Source organism: Triturus cristatus, chromosome 5_2 (genome assembly GCF_964204655.1).
Source record: "Triturus cristatus chromosome 5_2, aTriCri1.1, whole genome shotgun sequence".
Classification (NCBI taxonomy): Eukaryota; Metazoa; Chordata; class Amphibia; order Caudata; family Salamandridae; genus Triturus; species Triturus cristatus.
Genome location: NC_140588.1, coordinates 303,580,401 through 303,596,045, shown reverse-complemented (window position 1 = coordinate 303,596,045; position 15,645 = coordinate 303,580,401). Strand labels below are relative to the sequence as shown.

At 42.1% G+C, this 15,645-nt stretch overlaps 1 protein-coding gene across 2 annotated transcripts in view; it reads left to right on the top strand.

Moving 5' to 3' along the window:
• Positions 1 to 15,645, top strand: part of LOC146822906 (tyrosyl-DNA phosphodiesterase 2-like) — a 157,861-nt gene that overhangs the window by 125,909 nt on the left and 16,307 nt on the right. For both annotated transcript variants that reach the window (XM_085607060.1, XM_085607061.1), the window contains exon 6: positions 5,909 to 6,079. In XM_085607060.1, coding sequence (XP_085463186.1) covers positions 5,909 to 6,079 — 171 coding nt within the window. The remainder of the gene's footprint in view (positions 1 to 5,908; positions 6,080 to 15,645) is intronic.

Below are 15,645 nucleotides of genomic sequence, written 5' to 3'. Positions count from 1 at the left end.
TGGCAGAACTTGTCTTGCCAGGAGTCAGTTGATGATTTATAAGGAAACCTCCACGTGTGGGTCAAGGTAACACAGGCAGCCATGAGTAATTGACATACGAAAGCGCAAGTGCGTTAACTATGATCATAATCCTCATCCAGTGTTGGGCCCCAACAGAAAAGCCAGAAGGTCCAATGGTAGCTGTGTTTCAGAGTAGAAAAGCACCTCATTCCAATATATTTGTGCCATTTTAACATGACCACATCTGCTAAATGGGTGCAGCACCCCCAGTGACCGGTAGGGGCATATGGGTAAAGTTTTGCAAGTCTTGCCAAGTAATTCTTTATAACTCTTTTCTTTCAATTGGACACACATGGAATCTTTTCATGCATGAACCCATACTGCTGCCATTTCTCCACAGGGATTATTCTTAATTTCACATTTGTGGAGGTGGGTCAATTTGACCTTGTCCATAGAGGAGAGCAGCAGAACAAATCTGCTTGAAAGACCATTATATCGGTGGGTAAGGGTAAAGTGTTTCAAAGGTGGAAGGACTCTCGAACCTCGGGTTTCGAATATCGATAGGATGATTTAGTAACTAATTTGGGCAGAACTCCTTTCATGTGACAAAGTCAAGGGGAACAGTCTCCTTGTATAAGCGGCAAAGAGCTTGCAGCCCAACCATCTGCTATGACAGGTATGCTGAGGTTTTATTATTATGATGTGAAGTCAGTGACTTGCATGAGAAGAAACACTGTATTTTTGAAAGTCCACCATCCAAAAGTAAATTGTTGTGCCTATAATATCCAGTAGAGGAATGTGTTTAGTGTAGCAATGGGTTGATCAAAGCGAAGTTACCTAGACCGGTAGAGGAATGAGAGAAATATCCTTCCAATTTGCTAGAGTTCATAGTCATCACATTAAAAATGTGCATAAATACATTGTTTAAACCGTTTGAAAGTAAATGCAAAAAATTAGAGAAGTAAGATTGTGCTCCAACTTGGGACATGAAGTTGGACAACCACTGTTCGTGAAATAAGGGAATTGAGCCTTAATAACCATATGAGAAAATTCATAACAGTTCCATATTGCCTTTACATGAGGCAGAAATAATATTGGGTAAGTGATTTTCTCAAGTTAAAGCTCAAAACTTGAAAACATGTATACTCTGTCAAAGCTTTCACCTTTTCATCCCACTCTGCTTGAAAAAACTCCAAGTCGAGCTCCAAGACTTTAGGGTATTGATGGTAGCATAGCCCTGTACCACCAGCATGTAACAAAGAGAAGTAACATACCCTCGACCCCATGTCTGTGCATTCCTGGTTCAAGGTATGGAAACTTAACTAAAGTAAGCTAAAAGGCACAGCTAATGGTAATCAAGCTACAGTATAACCCATTACCCGTCTTTTGAAATGAAAAGAAACTGCAACTTTCATGTAAAAGAATATTAGGAGGGCACCAACCCCCAAGGTAGTTCAGGTATCTTTCTGGGTCTCCATTGAAAAGTATAATTTCTTCAATGTGCTTCGCTGTTGATACTCACAGCATCATAGTGCTGGTGTGGTGGGATCAGAAATAACTGCACGTAGGGAGACTGCCATTGCTTAGCATCAATTCTCAGGTCTTGTGCAAGGAGCCCCACGATTTTCATAGATTTCTTGCATCATGATAGTGCCTACTTTACATTCTTGAACTGAAGAAAAATGCTGAAGGCCAAGTGCCAACAATAAGCCATCTATTTCTTTCAAAAGAAGAACCTCTCTGATTTCATATCTTACCCCTTTATTAGTGTGGATTGAGTAATAACATATAGTCAGGACACTTTCTAGCAGCTTCTAGAAATCATGTTGTGGAAATGGGCCCTAATTGTTGTGTCTGGGATCCACTCTTCATTTGTTAGATATCTGACAAAACTGTAGGCATACAGGCAGGATGGATTGATGGCATTTCAGAATTATGGCAGAGTTTGTCAATAAGGGAGGACATATTCATCCAGTTCACTCAGTTCTACGGAGACCTTGTTACTCTTTGAACACTTTTGGAGCCCTCGCATCTTGACATGGTCCGTTCTTGATGCTACTGCACTTCCTGGAAAGTAGCCAACATATTTCCTTGCTTGTGGATCAGCTCATCTGCTTTTATTTCTACAACCTCAACACTGCCTCTGTTCAAACAACATTGTTGACCTTGGTCACAGGGATGTATATATCATGTTTCATTGTTGAATGCACAAAAAACCCAGAAAGTCAGTTAAAACTGCTTTTAGAATTCAAAGTTATTGGTCTTCCACCCGACCGAACAAACACTTGCTCTTGGGAATACTCCAGTAAGGCCTACTGTGTAGTTGGAGGGGCTTGGAGTTGATCCTTAATGTTTGCGTTGGATTGTGCTTTTGGTTTCAGAGGAGACATGATGCCAGACTACAGTTCCAATCACTCACTAGTAGGATGCTGATCCTGCTAGCTGAGCAGAAGGTCACTTCTCACTCCACGATCCAAAACTGTGCTTCTGTTAAGTGAGTACCATCTTGCTAGACATGGATTTGGCCATGAAGATCACTTCTGATAAGTGTTTCAGAAGGGTGGTTAATACATGGGTGCTCTCTGGAGATTTGCTGTCCTGTGAGTTTGATAGTGAATGGTTTCAAGGATGCTCACCTCTCATAAGAGCACACATGCCCCACAATGATTCCTTAGTATTGAGATACACTCCTGGAGCTCCAGAATGGTGCCAACTTGTGAGGGCACTCAAAAATGTATTATGTACTGCACATTAACATTACAACAAAATGCATTGTTCAGGTTTGAAAACCTTTCCTCCAATTCAATAGTATAAAAAAAAGGATTGTCGATTGGGTTCTTTCCGCTTTTAATTTGTGTGTTCTTAGTTCCCCAGGTTAGTTTCCCTGGCATAATCTTTTTCCTAATCAGATACCATTCACTTTTTTTCTGCCCCTCTGCTAATATGCCAATTAGCAGGTGTGTGGAAAAAATACTAGAGATTCCACTCAACTGTCCTCTGTGTCTTCCTGCTGCATTGTGAGTGGGACCATGTACTGACCACAGTTCCTCACGCCCACTTGCTAGAGCTGTCTCTGCTCCTCCATTATTTATTTAGGGACCATTCTTAAATAATGATGTCTCACATTCTTGTTAATTACAGTGAGATATAACTCTTGTTTCCATGTACTCATGTAGCTTTGTGACCGTATTCATGTGAGATAATTAATTTAACTTTCTACAACAATTCAAAGATACCAAAAGTAAGCGAGCAGATTTATGTGACAGACCAAAACCTAGAATTCTCCTAGATAAATATGAGGCTTAAGATATGTTATAGAAACTTGTATAGCGCTTGTATACCCGTGGGTGCCTTGGCGCTTTCATTAACATGAACGTACTGTGCCGAGGTATAGCTGATTTCTAAACAGCCTTTCCAAAGGCAAGAAAGGGGGGTATAGTCTTGAGATGTAACGGAATAGAGTTCCACAGCCTGGCTGTGCTGCTAATGAAACTCCTTCCTCCCCAGCTCACTTTTCTGCCTCTTATGGTGGTAACCAATCTAGACTTAGCCGATCGAAAATTTCTACTAGGAGTGTACCAGCTAAAAGCCTTCCATAGAAATTGTAGTCCATCTCTGTGCAAGGTCTTGTGAGCCACACAGAGTGTTTTAAATTTAATTCACTGTCTCACCGGAAACCAATAAAGATCCTGAATGCCTACAGATATCAGCTGATATTTAGGAATATCCAGTATCAATATGGCGGCTGCATTCTGCACCGCCTGGAGCTTCCCAAGTAATTTAACCTGGAGATTCATGTATAAGCCGTTACAATAATCCTGCTTAGACCTGATTAGCAAGGAAACGACAGTCTTCCTGGTATTTCTGGGAATAAACTGGAGGATTTTCATCAGAGTTCTAATGGTATAGAAAGAGGAGGACACTACCTTAGACACCTGGGCCTCATATCTAAGCTTCTCATCCATAATAAAGCCAAGACTTTTGGCTTTAATCACTTGAGTGGGGGGTGGGCCTAGACTGTCTGACCACCAGGCAGTAGACCATGTTGGAGAGACGTTACCAAATAATAGAACCTCTGTTTTGCCTGAGTTCAGTTTTAGGCAGTGTTTGCTCATCCAGTAACTCGGAGCGATCATACAATCGTGTAATCTTAGAGAGTTGTTGACCAACAATTGGGTGTCGTCAGCTTAGGATGTTGGATTCAGGTTGAAACTTTTGATCAAAGGGGCAAGTTCTGAAACATAAATATTAAAAAGCTTTGGGCTCAATGAAGAGCCATGTGAAACCCCACATGGCAGAGTAAAGGGCGAGGATTTATACTGGCCCAGATTGACAGTTTGAGATCTCCATGATAGAAAGGATTTTAGCAAAGTAAGAGCTTTACCTTTAACTACTATAGCGTTCAGACAGTGGATCAATAAACCATGGTTAACCGTGTCAAATGCCACGGATAGGTCCAGTAAAATAAGAGCTGCTGACCCTCCACCATCTAACGTCATTCTTATTTCTTTAGTGGTTTTTATCAGTGCAGTCTCTGTAATGTGATTCGCTCTAATCCCAAACTGACTCGGGTCTAAAAGCTGATTTTTGGAAATAAAATTGGATCGTTCAGCATTGATTTTTTTTTTTTTTTTTTTACAATTGTAGCTGGCAACGGAAGTCTTGAGATGGGACGATAATTAGCAAGATTGCTAATGTCAAGAATTGGCTTCTTAATAAGAGGAAGGATACAAGCTTGTTTCCAAATAATGGGAAATGATCCTTGCAAAAACATTTGATTAAACACTGATGATCGATAAGAGGCGATGTGCTGATTTGCAAGCTGTAAAATCTTAGAGGGCATGGGTCTTCAGGGGAGCCAGATTTGGCAGCTAAAAGAAGAGTGGCTACTCAATTTGGAGATGTTGGAGTGAATTCAGTGAGCATCGTGTCATTACTCACTTCTGGTCTTTTAAGTCTGTATTAACTTTAGATTTGTCGAATAGGTCAAAGATTTGATCAACCTTATTTTAAAACGTCTGGGCAAGCGTGTCGCAAAATTCTTGATTATTCATAGAAGAGTTATTTTTTGTAACTGAAGTGAGTTTCATTATAACCTGAAACAACAACTATTTATTTGAGTTGCCTGCTTTTAAGCAAGGCTTTCTCCTTTGTTATTACAACATATTTGCACAATGTTGTCTTTCTAATTAGCTTTCACTCAAAAGGATTAGTCTTATAAATTATTTCAGTCAGAACAAGCCTTCTCTATTGATATGTTTGAATGTGCAGCATACTATTATTATATTAATATTTTCTGTGGTGCACATAGCCCTTTTTATGGCCCGTATGTTTTTTAAACTTTTAATCTTCTACTTCTTTATTTCCTCACGAAAGTATTACTCTCTGATTTGTTTTTGTCGATTTTTTTTTTTATCATCATCTTTTTTTATATAGTCCTGATTAAGTTTCTATGAATTATTATTAAGGGGACTTGCATAAGAATGAATTGACTATTGATGGAGATACTGTGATCCAAAATTAGACTGTATTGTGTCACTGAACTCCTTCAGTTCTGTGTTAAAAATGATTTGTTTGTAAGTAATGCAGGGCTCTTGATGCTGTGTTCACTTATACTAACTGTGATTTTTCATTTTTTTTTGTATTCTAAATAATTTGTAGGGTATGCACTAGTACTAGCACATATTGACTTAATGAAGAGTGATGATATTGAACTAAACAAGCTCTCTCTTGCCTGGTTTGTGTAAATATACTAAGTGAAAACATTTATCGTGCAAACAATTGGCCTTACCTAATAAATCAGCAACACAAAGTCAACAATTTTACATCCCGCAAACAACTTGAAGGTGCCTCTGTTAAAAAAATACAGATCAATTGTAACTCAACACATGTAACTTTTTTCTTGCAGGCTAATGTATCTGGTAACAACCTGTGCCTTATGACATCTCATCTGGAGAGCACAAAGGAACATACTAAGGAACGCTTAAACCAACTCAACATTGTGTTAAAGAAAATAAATGAAGCTCCAGAGTCTTCAGCAGTCATATTTGCTGGGGATACCAATCTCAGAGATCAAGAGGTAAATGATGTCACTGTATTTGTTTATCAGTTTCACATACTTTGTCCACACTCTGTGTAAACATTAACTCAAGCAGTCACCCCTATAAAGTTGGTGATGCAACTTCATTTCAGAAGGTCTTAAATTCAGTCAACTGGGAAAAGATTAGTACTTGTAGTAAATATGGCTCCTCGTTGTCATTAACTCATGCAAATCTGAAAGGTTCAGTGAATTATATATTAATGTTTGCCAAGGTCTTTATCATACTGATCTGGTAGCACTCCAAATAAATGATTAGACTCTGCCTTCACAAAATAGATAGTTGGGGCAGCTCTAGGGTGTTGAAGGAGCAAATACTTTTGGGGCATGTCCCTCACAAATACTGACATACTATTACCATTTTGGTCTGAAGGACTAACCTTGCGACACAATTTAAGAAATTATGATTGAGAGGCATGTATGTGCATGGACCATAAGCTGCAGTGACCCTAAGTTGCTCAGATGGAAAAGGCCCAGTTTAATGACCGCTGCCAGTAAAAGAAGAGGTTGAGTGGACACTGCCTTTAAAGCTCTGCTCGACAATAGTTTGCAGCATACAAGCATACAGGAACTACAACAAAGAGCCCAGTCTAGCATAGGTTTACCAACAGAATGTGATAGCTCATCAGAAGATGTTTCCATGTTGCAAGACAGAGATTTCTGAGATCTTTCCTCTTGAGTTGGGATCAGCCAACAAGTGTCACATTAAGAGTCTCTCCTCGAATTGTACATAGCTTTACAGAAGGAACCAAAGGAGTAGTTATTTTCTTTTGGTATTAATCACACTCCTGCTTTGGGCCCTGATGACACAGATTTATGTCAGAAATGCTGAGAATGTACTGCAGTGTATGTTCCACTGGGAACCCAGGCACCAAGCGGCTCCAGGGTGCACATCCTCCCCACCCCCTTGGTGGTTTTACCTTCACAAGATACTTTACAAAAGTCTTCTCAGGGATCCTGGAGATTAGTTATGTCTTTCCTAAGGATCAGAACAAGGAAAGTATAAAAAAAAGCATGGGTAGGGTATTAATTTTGACTGTTTATCAAACCCAGTCAGGGAAGGGATAATGCATATTTCCAGGTATTTAATCTTCTCTTTTGTTCATTGAAATTCAGAAATTGTGGCTACTTGTTTCACTTCCCAACTTAGACCCTAACTCAATAACTCTATGTCCAGGTTCACTTAGAATATAGAGGTCACTGTACTCTTGCGTGATGCCCTGCACTGCTTTAAGTGAGGAATCTAGGCCCAACATGGTCAGGAGTATGTTGTCTGCAAAAAGTTTAATTTTATTCAGTTCCCCTCCAAATGGCATGCCTTTAATGTCCCCACATTCCCTTACCTTAATCATCAGTGGCGCCACTACCAAGGTAGTTAATATTGGTGAGAGAACCCACTCCAATCATAACCTCCTGCTCAGAGGAAAGGGCTCTGATTTTAAGGCCATTGACTAGAATTTTAACGATCTGGAATTTGTAAATGACCTTGATAAAAGTCTTCATATTCAATCTAAGTTCTGTGTTATAGACTCATGAAGGACCAATTGACCGTGTTGAATGCTCTTTGTGTCCAGGATCACTATGACCATGGGGATTTTCCTAGTATTGAATTTATTAATACCATTCAGTACCCGATTAATGTTGTTTAGTGTTTGTCTCCCATGAATAAAGCTCGACTGATCTAGGTGAATCAAGTCGGTAATATGTACTGCTAGTTTATTTGCAAAGACTTTAGTGAAAACCTTAGTGGCTGTGTTAAGCAGAGCTATGATATTTAAGATGCGCAGAGATCTATGGGAAGACCAGAATGATGTATTAAGGTAACATTTGCCTCCCTTGTTGTGGGTATAACTGTGTTAGTTTGTGAAAATGAGCTGAAAATGTTACTAATTGTAGCATGAGTACAGACTAAAAATGTTTGTAAAAGATGTTAAGTGGACATCCCAGGCCTGGAGTTTTATTGTGGTCCACATTTTTAAACACTGCATAGATTTCCTCTGCTGTGATATGAGACTCTAAAGCTTCCCTTATACTAACAGGCATCAAGGGGAGCCCAACAGTAGATATGAAAGCCACTTGACTTACAGAATCCATAGGGTCCTCTTCGTACAGAGTTCTGTAATAATCCTTGCAGGTTAGCCTTTTCACATGTTCACCCTCCTGAAAAATAACATTGGCAATTTGTGACCGCCACTCTGTCATTGTGCTAATAAAGTATCGGCCTTATTGGCTTTCTTGTATTATATTTGTTTCCAACCGAAGAGAGCATCTTCTGATTATTCTATAGTTAAAAGATTGAATTGATCCCTTAGTGCGGTTTGAGCTCGGAGAGAGACGTGCAACTCATTAGTCCTATACTTTTCTTTTTTAGATTTCAAGTCCTTCTCCAATTTTTCTTTAGTTATCAGCCAGATTTGTCTTTGCTCAACTCATGCTGCAATACATTGACCTCTTGAAACTGCCTTAAAGGTATCCCATAAGATACAAAGGAGGACATCCTCCGTGTCAGTTTTCTCAAAATATTTTACAATTTGTCTTTGTGAAATCACCAACAGTTTCTTATGTTGATCTTATGGCCCACCTTGACCTCCCATGGGTGCATAAAAGTACAGTCACTCCTATCTCTGTCCTGGATGTTGCCTGCAGAACTGATTTGGACCATCATCCTAGTTCTATCCGTGAATTGGCCATGGACATGTGAGCAGAATGTGTACTCCCTGTATAGAAAATACAGTTTACATTAAATGTCAAGCAGTCTTTGGTCAGGTGTCCTCCCTAAAACTATTTTCAACATTGCACCATGAAGGTATCTATCCTGAGGGTGTCTACCCGTGCCACTTTTGGGACTATGTTAAACTCCACCACCTGTATCCGTTCCAGGGGGCCACTCTCACTCATCCTATCAAGCATATTCAAGAGGGAGTGTTTCTAGCCTGCCTTTGGTGCATAAGTAGTGAGTATGGCTATTTCTGTTTCTTTGACTCTTTGGAATCTGGTATGACTCTTTGTAACACATAATCAAGATCTCTGTACAGTGCTAGCATGATCTCACTTCTCTTAGCTTCACTCATAGCTTACAAATATTGTGGGTATCATTTGTTGCTCGTTCTGGGTGTGCTTTTTGAGAATATGAGTTTCCTGGAGGCATATTATATCCGGTTGTCTTCATCGAACTCCCGATTTTGTGCTTTTTAATGGGGGAATTCAGTCCCTTCGCATTTCAAGATATTATCTTCACCATGATGGTGCTGTAGGAGAAGTCCAACTGACTACTATCATATTTGGGCCTGACTGATGTTTTCAAAAATTGATCGGCTGATCCTTCACCAAGGCTTCCTATGTCCCATGACTGAGCATCTCCCTTCTCCCCCTAAAACAAACGGAACTGAACTAAATCAATGATAAAACAGAGTTCCAGGGAAAGGAATGGATACATGCTTGACCAGTGAGTGAAGCACGTCGTGGCCAAACACACTTCCTGGGCCGCCCTAGCTGCAATCATTGCCAGCACTACGTTCAGACTAAGCAGTCTGGATAGAGCAATTGTTCGACCTGTAACTTGACATGGTAATCAGCCAGAGGATGCATAACGTCCCACTGACCTGTTTTCCTGGGTTGGATGGGCTTTCTCCCAATACTCCCTTGGATTCCGCACTACCTCTCCCGTTCCTTGGGATACTAGTGGTTGGGAGACATCGATCATTCCCAGGCCTTTGTATACTTTCTGTGAACCATAGTGCAAAGGGAAAGGACCATCTATATTGCGTCGTTGTCTTGCCATGTCTGTTTGTGATGGGATGCATTGCTCGCCTTTTGTTGAGAGTGCTTTGTTAGAAGTCTTGGAACATGGAGACCCTGCTTTCCTTGAAGGTGAACCTTTCCAATCTTCTCAGTTCTATGGTGATGGTGTCCTTCAATTTGGTTGAACTGAGATTCAGTCGAATATGTTGGGGATGAGACTGTAGGCCATCTCTTGCAACACCAACTGTATGTGCTCACACTTTCTGGACTACAAAATTCTGTTCCTTTTGTAGCAAACACCTGAAGAGTTCTGTGCAGTACAACACATTGTCCTAGCCTGTCAATGTCTCTTTCACATTACAAATCAAGGTGTTGTCCTTACCCGACCGGTCCTCCAAGTCCGCACATGTTTTCTTCAGCTCCTTTAATTCCTCTTCCATGTCAATGATCGCTGATTCAGTAGATAACACACCTTGGCTCATGCCAGCTATATCGTCTTCGTTTGTTGAGACCGTCTCACAAATGGCCTGTAAGTCATTGTTGATGTCTGTTAAAGTTGCTACCATCTCTGTTTTGAGAGCTTGTAATTGGGAGGAGATGGTCTCCGATATCTTTTAATGAAGTTCGGATCCTCTTTGGTAATAAGGTTGTCACCCTTTTGTGCTGCCATTTTGGTTTTCAATAGTGGATACTCTACTGTAGTTTATAGCAGATGGGGCCATAGCTTCAGGCATGGGTTGTGCAGTGCAAGAAACATTGCCTCTCTAGGCCTGTACAGTACCTCCTATGGCACCAGGCATTACTTGGTTCAATTGTTCCTTTGCTGCATAGCATGTATTTGCCCTTTGAAGGTTGGGAAAACTCTCTGTGTCTTAGGATTTATGGGATTGAAGCATATATCAGTGTGAGGACTCATCAAGTATGCGTGAGGGCGCATTCCACACCTTGCTGTACTCAAATTAGATGTGTTTGATGGTGCAGCTCCCTCTCACCTCTTCACACCGGCGTGCCTGCATTCCACTCTAGTTTGGCTTTGTTTTCATTATTTGGAGTTCCACCAAACCCCAAGATGGTCGCCCGAGTCTGCCAGTAGTTGGTATCCAGCCTCTCAGGATTGCTATGTTATGCAGGACATCTGGTCACCTTTAATGCTCCCGATTCCTCCCCAGGAGTTGGCGGCCGAAGGGGCTGAGTGTTCAGAGCTTACCCCAGAGGTGCCCTCTTGAGTTTTATTTTTTAGCCATAGGTTTTTATCAGCTAGTATCTGTTGTGGATTAACTAGTGTTTTGGTTTGGGACCTGCAACTCGAGTTTTTCTCTGATTTTTCGTTGATCATCAAGCATATAACTGTCTAAAATGCATAAACCCATAAAAGACCAGACAGAGACATCATGGAATTATATTTTGTCTTCCATTTAGTTCGCATTATACATAGGGAGTAAGTGGAAAATACGATCAGTCGAAAGATAGCATACCCAACACCATTGGCCCTTTGTCATAATGAAAAATCTGAATTATCAACCTGAAGGATTCAACTCCGTCCAAAGCCAAAGATTAGAGATTAGCGTACAATTATACATAATATTTCAACATCAAAGGTTCTGCAATGTCAAAGGATCATAGAATTGTATGCTGAGCATAATCCTACCATTTACTGGTTGTGTAGCGTTTTGTTTGCTTCAGTCTTAAGATGTTAGGTTTCTACCATAGGCTTGGCAGAATAACATGAACATGGAACTCTCAATATAAGACCTTTTTTATGGGGAAAAACGACTTTTAAATTGTCATCAGTATCTGGCTGGAAACACCACACAATACCCAGAAAGTGAAAAAATGTTCATGAGGAAAAAAAAAAATTCGTTAAAAAATGTGTGGAAAAACGACTGCACTGAGACTTTTCATTACCAAAGTCCTACCCATACCTTTTTGTGAGAAGATAGCTATTGTAGAAGACTTCAAATGGGTCTTTGAGGACTACCGAGCACTGTTAGACCTGGCACCTTGGCGTGAGTCTCCCTTCCACTTTTTGTCGCGGTGCCTCATGTGTTTTTATGGTGTTGGCCGCTCAGAGCACTGTGCCACTGCCAACCAGTGCCACAGTGCTAGTGCTCCCTTTGTAAAATGTATATGTTGGTTGGATTCCATGATTGGCTTATTTGGTTTACTATCAGACCCCAGTAAAGTGCACCAAGAGTGCCAGGGCGTGTAAATACAAATGCCGCTGGTGGGCTTGCAGCCCTGGTTGTGCCACCCACAGAAGCGGCCTGGTAAAATGTGTCTAGGTCTGCCATTGCAGAACCTGCGTGCAGTCTGGTACTGACATGCTGACTGGCAAGTGCACCCACTTGCCAGTCCCTAAACCTTCCCTTAACTTCATGTTAGTCACCCCTATGGTAGGCCCAAGGGCAGGGTGCATTGTAAGCATAAGGTAGGACAAGCCCTGATGTGTGTGGCATGTCCTAATAGTGAATTACAGCCATTTTCGTTTTTCACTATTGTAAGGCTACCTGTTCTCATAGGCCAGAATGGGCATTTAAGATTGTTACATCCTATGATCCTAACAGACCCAGGGAACATGGTAGAACATTGAGTTTAGTATGCCTGAACTCAGAATAATAAGGTACATCTTTTAGTAAGGTTTATTTTAATATTCTGCGTTTGCAAATGCCACTTTTAGAAAGTTGGTCTTTGCTTGCCTAACCATTTCAGCCCGCCTCTGCGTGATCTGTAACTGCTGTCTGGCTTGTGTGAGTGACAGGGCTGGGGAAACCCAGATGGGCAGGGCTAGGTAGCCTGGTGGTGAATAGAAAGATTGACCTGTAGATGGGTGGGAGGAGTACACCTGGACTCTGAATAGGGCTGTGCTCTGCCACCACAATGCTGGCTCCGCCCCCTGTGGAGCGTCTGATGGCTCTGCCCTGCACCCTGAAAGAAGAAGCCTGCATCGCATCAACAAAGTGCTCCAGAACTGGACTGAACTAGGCAAGGGCCCCCCTGGCCTGAGAGAACAAAGGATTTGTGGTATAAATGTAGGAGCCCTGCTCCTAAGAAACTAGATCCTGTCCTGCCAAGAAGAAACCTCTGTCCGACCTGAAGGAACTGGAAAATTTGCATGGAGGAGTACTGTCCCTGACCTGGGGGATTGGCCTGCAGTGGTTGCCTTGCTGCCGAAGAAGAGGAAGAAAAGACTCAAGAAACTTTTATTTGACTTGTGCTGAGAGATCTCCAAGGGCTTGTGAGTGAGCTTGCCCCCTGAACGAAGTCCCAGGACCAGTGGACTTCACCGCCGTGAGATCACCTTGGAAAATGGACCGTTTTCCCTGCATCTTTGACTTGAACTGCTGCGTACGTCTCGCTGATCGCAGCATACCCCCTGAAAGCTGGTATCCCGCTGTCCGGCCCGAACAACGTGACTAAGGCCCCTCTACGAGCCGTAGCTCGCACCGCAAAGGAAGGTATCGTCCGGCCTGAGCAACGCGACTAACAGGCCCCTACGAGCCGTAGCTCGCACTGTAACGGAAGGACTGCGAACCGTACTTGCTATCCCCTACGAACCGTACTGCCGGCGTACGCTCCTTTCCCCTGCTTTAGAAAGGCTGCGGTGCGTACGGTAGTTGTATACGTCTCCCCTGTACGGAGCGTACTGTTCGCTTGTATCCAGCGCTTCGAATCAAGATTGCTGATCTCATGGTACGGCACGAACGCCGCAACGAACTTTGAACGCTCCGTACCTACGCACCGTCCCCTGAAGCCCTGCACGCCCATGGTCTAACGTACCGTAGTATGCATCGCACCAGTAGGACAACGCACCGTACATCGTGCTTGATGTCAGCGCAGCATCCATGACGAACTCACCAAAAGTAAAGGTACTTTACCTGTTCGCACCGTAGGGTGTACGCTTCATCCCAAAGCGCCTACAGTGCGTGTGAGACCCGTTCCCAAGCAGTTTTTTCCGCGTACGAAGCGTACAGTCAGGAACAAAGCGCACAGAACTTCAAAACTACGCTAAAACCAATAACTCTTTGTTTAATAAGTATTGTGGGCCGTTTAAACGTTATCTGGTCTTGTGCTAAGCCTAAACTATATATATATAAAGTATTATTTTTCTATATCCCAGTGTGGAGTCCATTTGTGGGGTTGTCACTGAGTTACTGTGTGTGTGTTCACAAATGCTTAACCTGAACGCTCTGAGATAGGCCTTGTCTGCTCGCGCCAAGCTACCTAGAGGGTGAGCAGGGGTTATTGTTGGAGTGTACCTCCCTACCCTGACTGGAGGAAAGGTTCCCTGCTTGACACAAGTACCTACCTGTGCCAACCAGATAACCCGGATTCTAACAAGCACCATATGCGAAAGGGTTGGATTGCTATCCAGATAAACCACCCCCACCAGATGCACTATCATTTACAAGGACAGCAATGCATCCTGGTGTGCAGCTGCTGGTGGAAGGATATTAATTGATAACTGAAACTCCCATAGGTGCAGACAGAACAAATTTAATATTCCCTATGTTAATAGATCCGTTTTTGTGGAATCCTCATCCAACATTCTGTGGTGTCTATAGTTAATTAAGAATAAGTGTATAACTTGTTTGCCATATAGTGTTTTATACTACACATCTGACGTTTCTACATGCTTTTATTAACAGATGTTATTGTTGTCGATTTTACTCTGTAACTGAGTATGTAGATGGGGAGTGTGAACGTTGCTTGGCGCCAGGACGTCTTTGAGTTAATAGTGTGGTCTAGAAATATTTATTATAATAATGATACTCAATTTACAGACCTCCAGGAGGATGAAAGGCTGAGTCCGCAAGTTGGCTGAGTTGGTAAAGCAAAACGGACTGCTTTGCCAATGCTTGTTTAAATTGCACGTCATGCTGTACTTCTATCGTTTCTAAGTATTGTAAATGAAGCTGTTAGTATTGTCCAGTATGATAGTACCCAATTTACCATCCTCTGAAGGGTTTAAGAAAGAGCCACCCTAGCATGAATTCGGTCTTGTGACCTGCAGCTCACAGCATGCTGCAGGCGTATTACCTGGACAAGATTAGTTGTGAGACAGTAGAGGACGACAGACCAGAAGTAAGCAGCATGGCTGCTAGGTAGTACTAATGGCAATACTGTGATATGGAAATCTATGGGATTTTAATTTGCATTTGGAAAATAAAGGCTGCAAAGAATCGGCTGAGTTTCTAGTAGGCCTTCAGGCTTTGGGCCTGGACCAATTGGTCCATATTTCTACACATAACAGTTAGATAATATTTTCACTAATTGCGCAGGGACAGTTGCTGCACTGCCGGTCCCGGTAGCCTGGTCAGACCATTACTTACTGTCTTTCAGTTTATTGCCACCAGGTCAGGCCCTCCACTCGCTGGGTAGTTGCTCCAAACCTACATTGGTCCGGAAATGGGCCGCTTTAACTCAGGATTCCATTGAAGAAGCATTGGTCGGCAGACTTCCTGAGGTAGGGTACAACATCCAGAGTGCTGATAATTTAATATCTAGATGTTGGAGGCTGTGGACTCTCTGATACCGTTAAAACAATGTAAAAGTGGGCGTACATCTGCCTCTGCGAAGTGGTTCTCGGGAGATCTGGCGCAAATGAAATCCAGTTGTAAGTATCTTGAGCGCCAATGGAGGAAGAGCTATTGGGATGAGAACAGACAATTATTTAGAGGCTTTGAAGCTTTACCATCGCCAGATCAGGAAAGTGCGGAGGGAATACTACACAGGGCAAGTTGAACTAGCAAAAAATTCCACGAAGTCCATCTTTCCAGTCGTGAAACAATTATCCTATTTGGAACGGG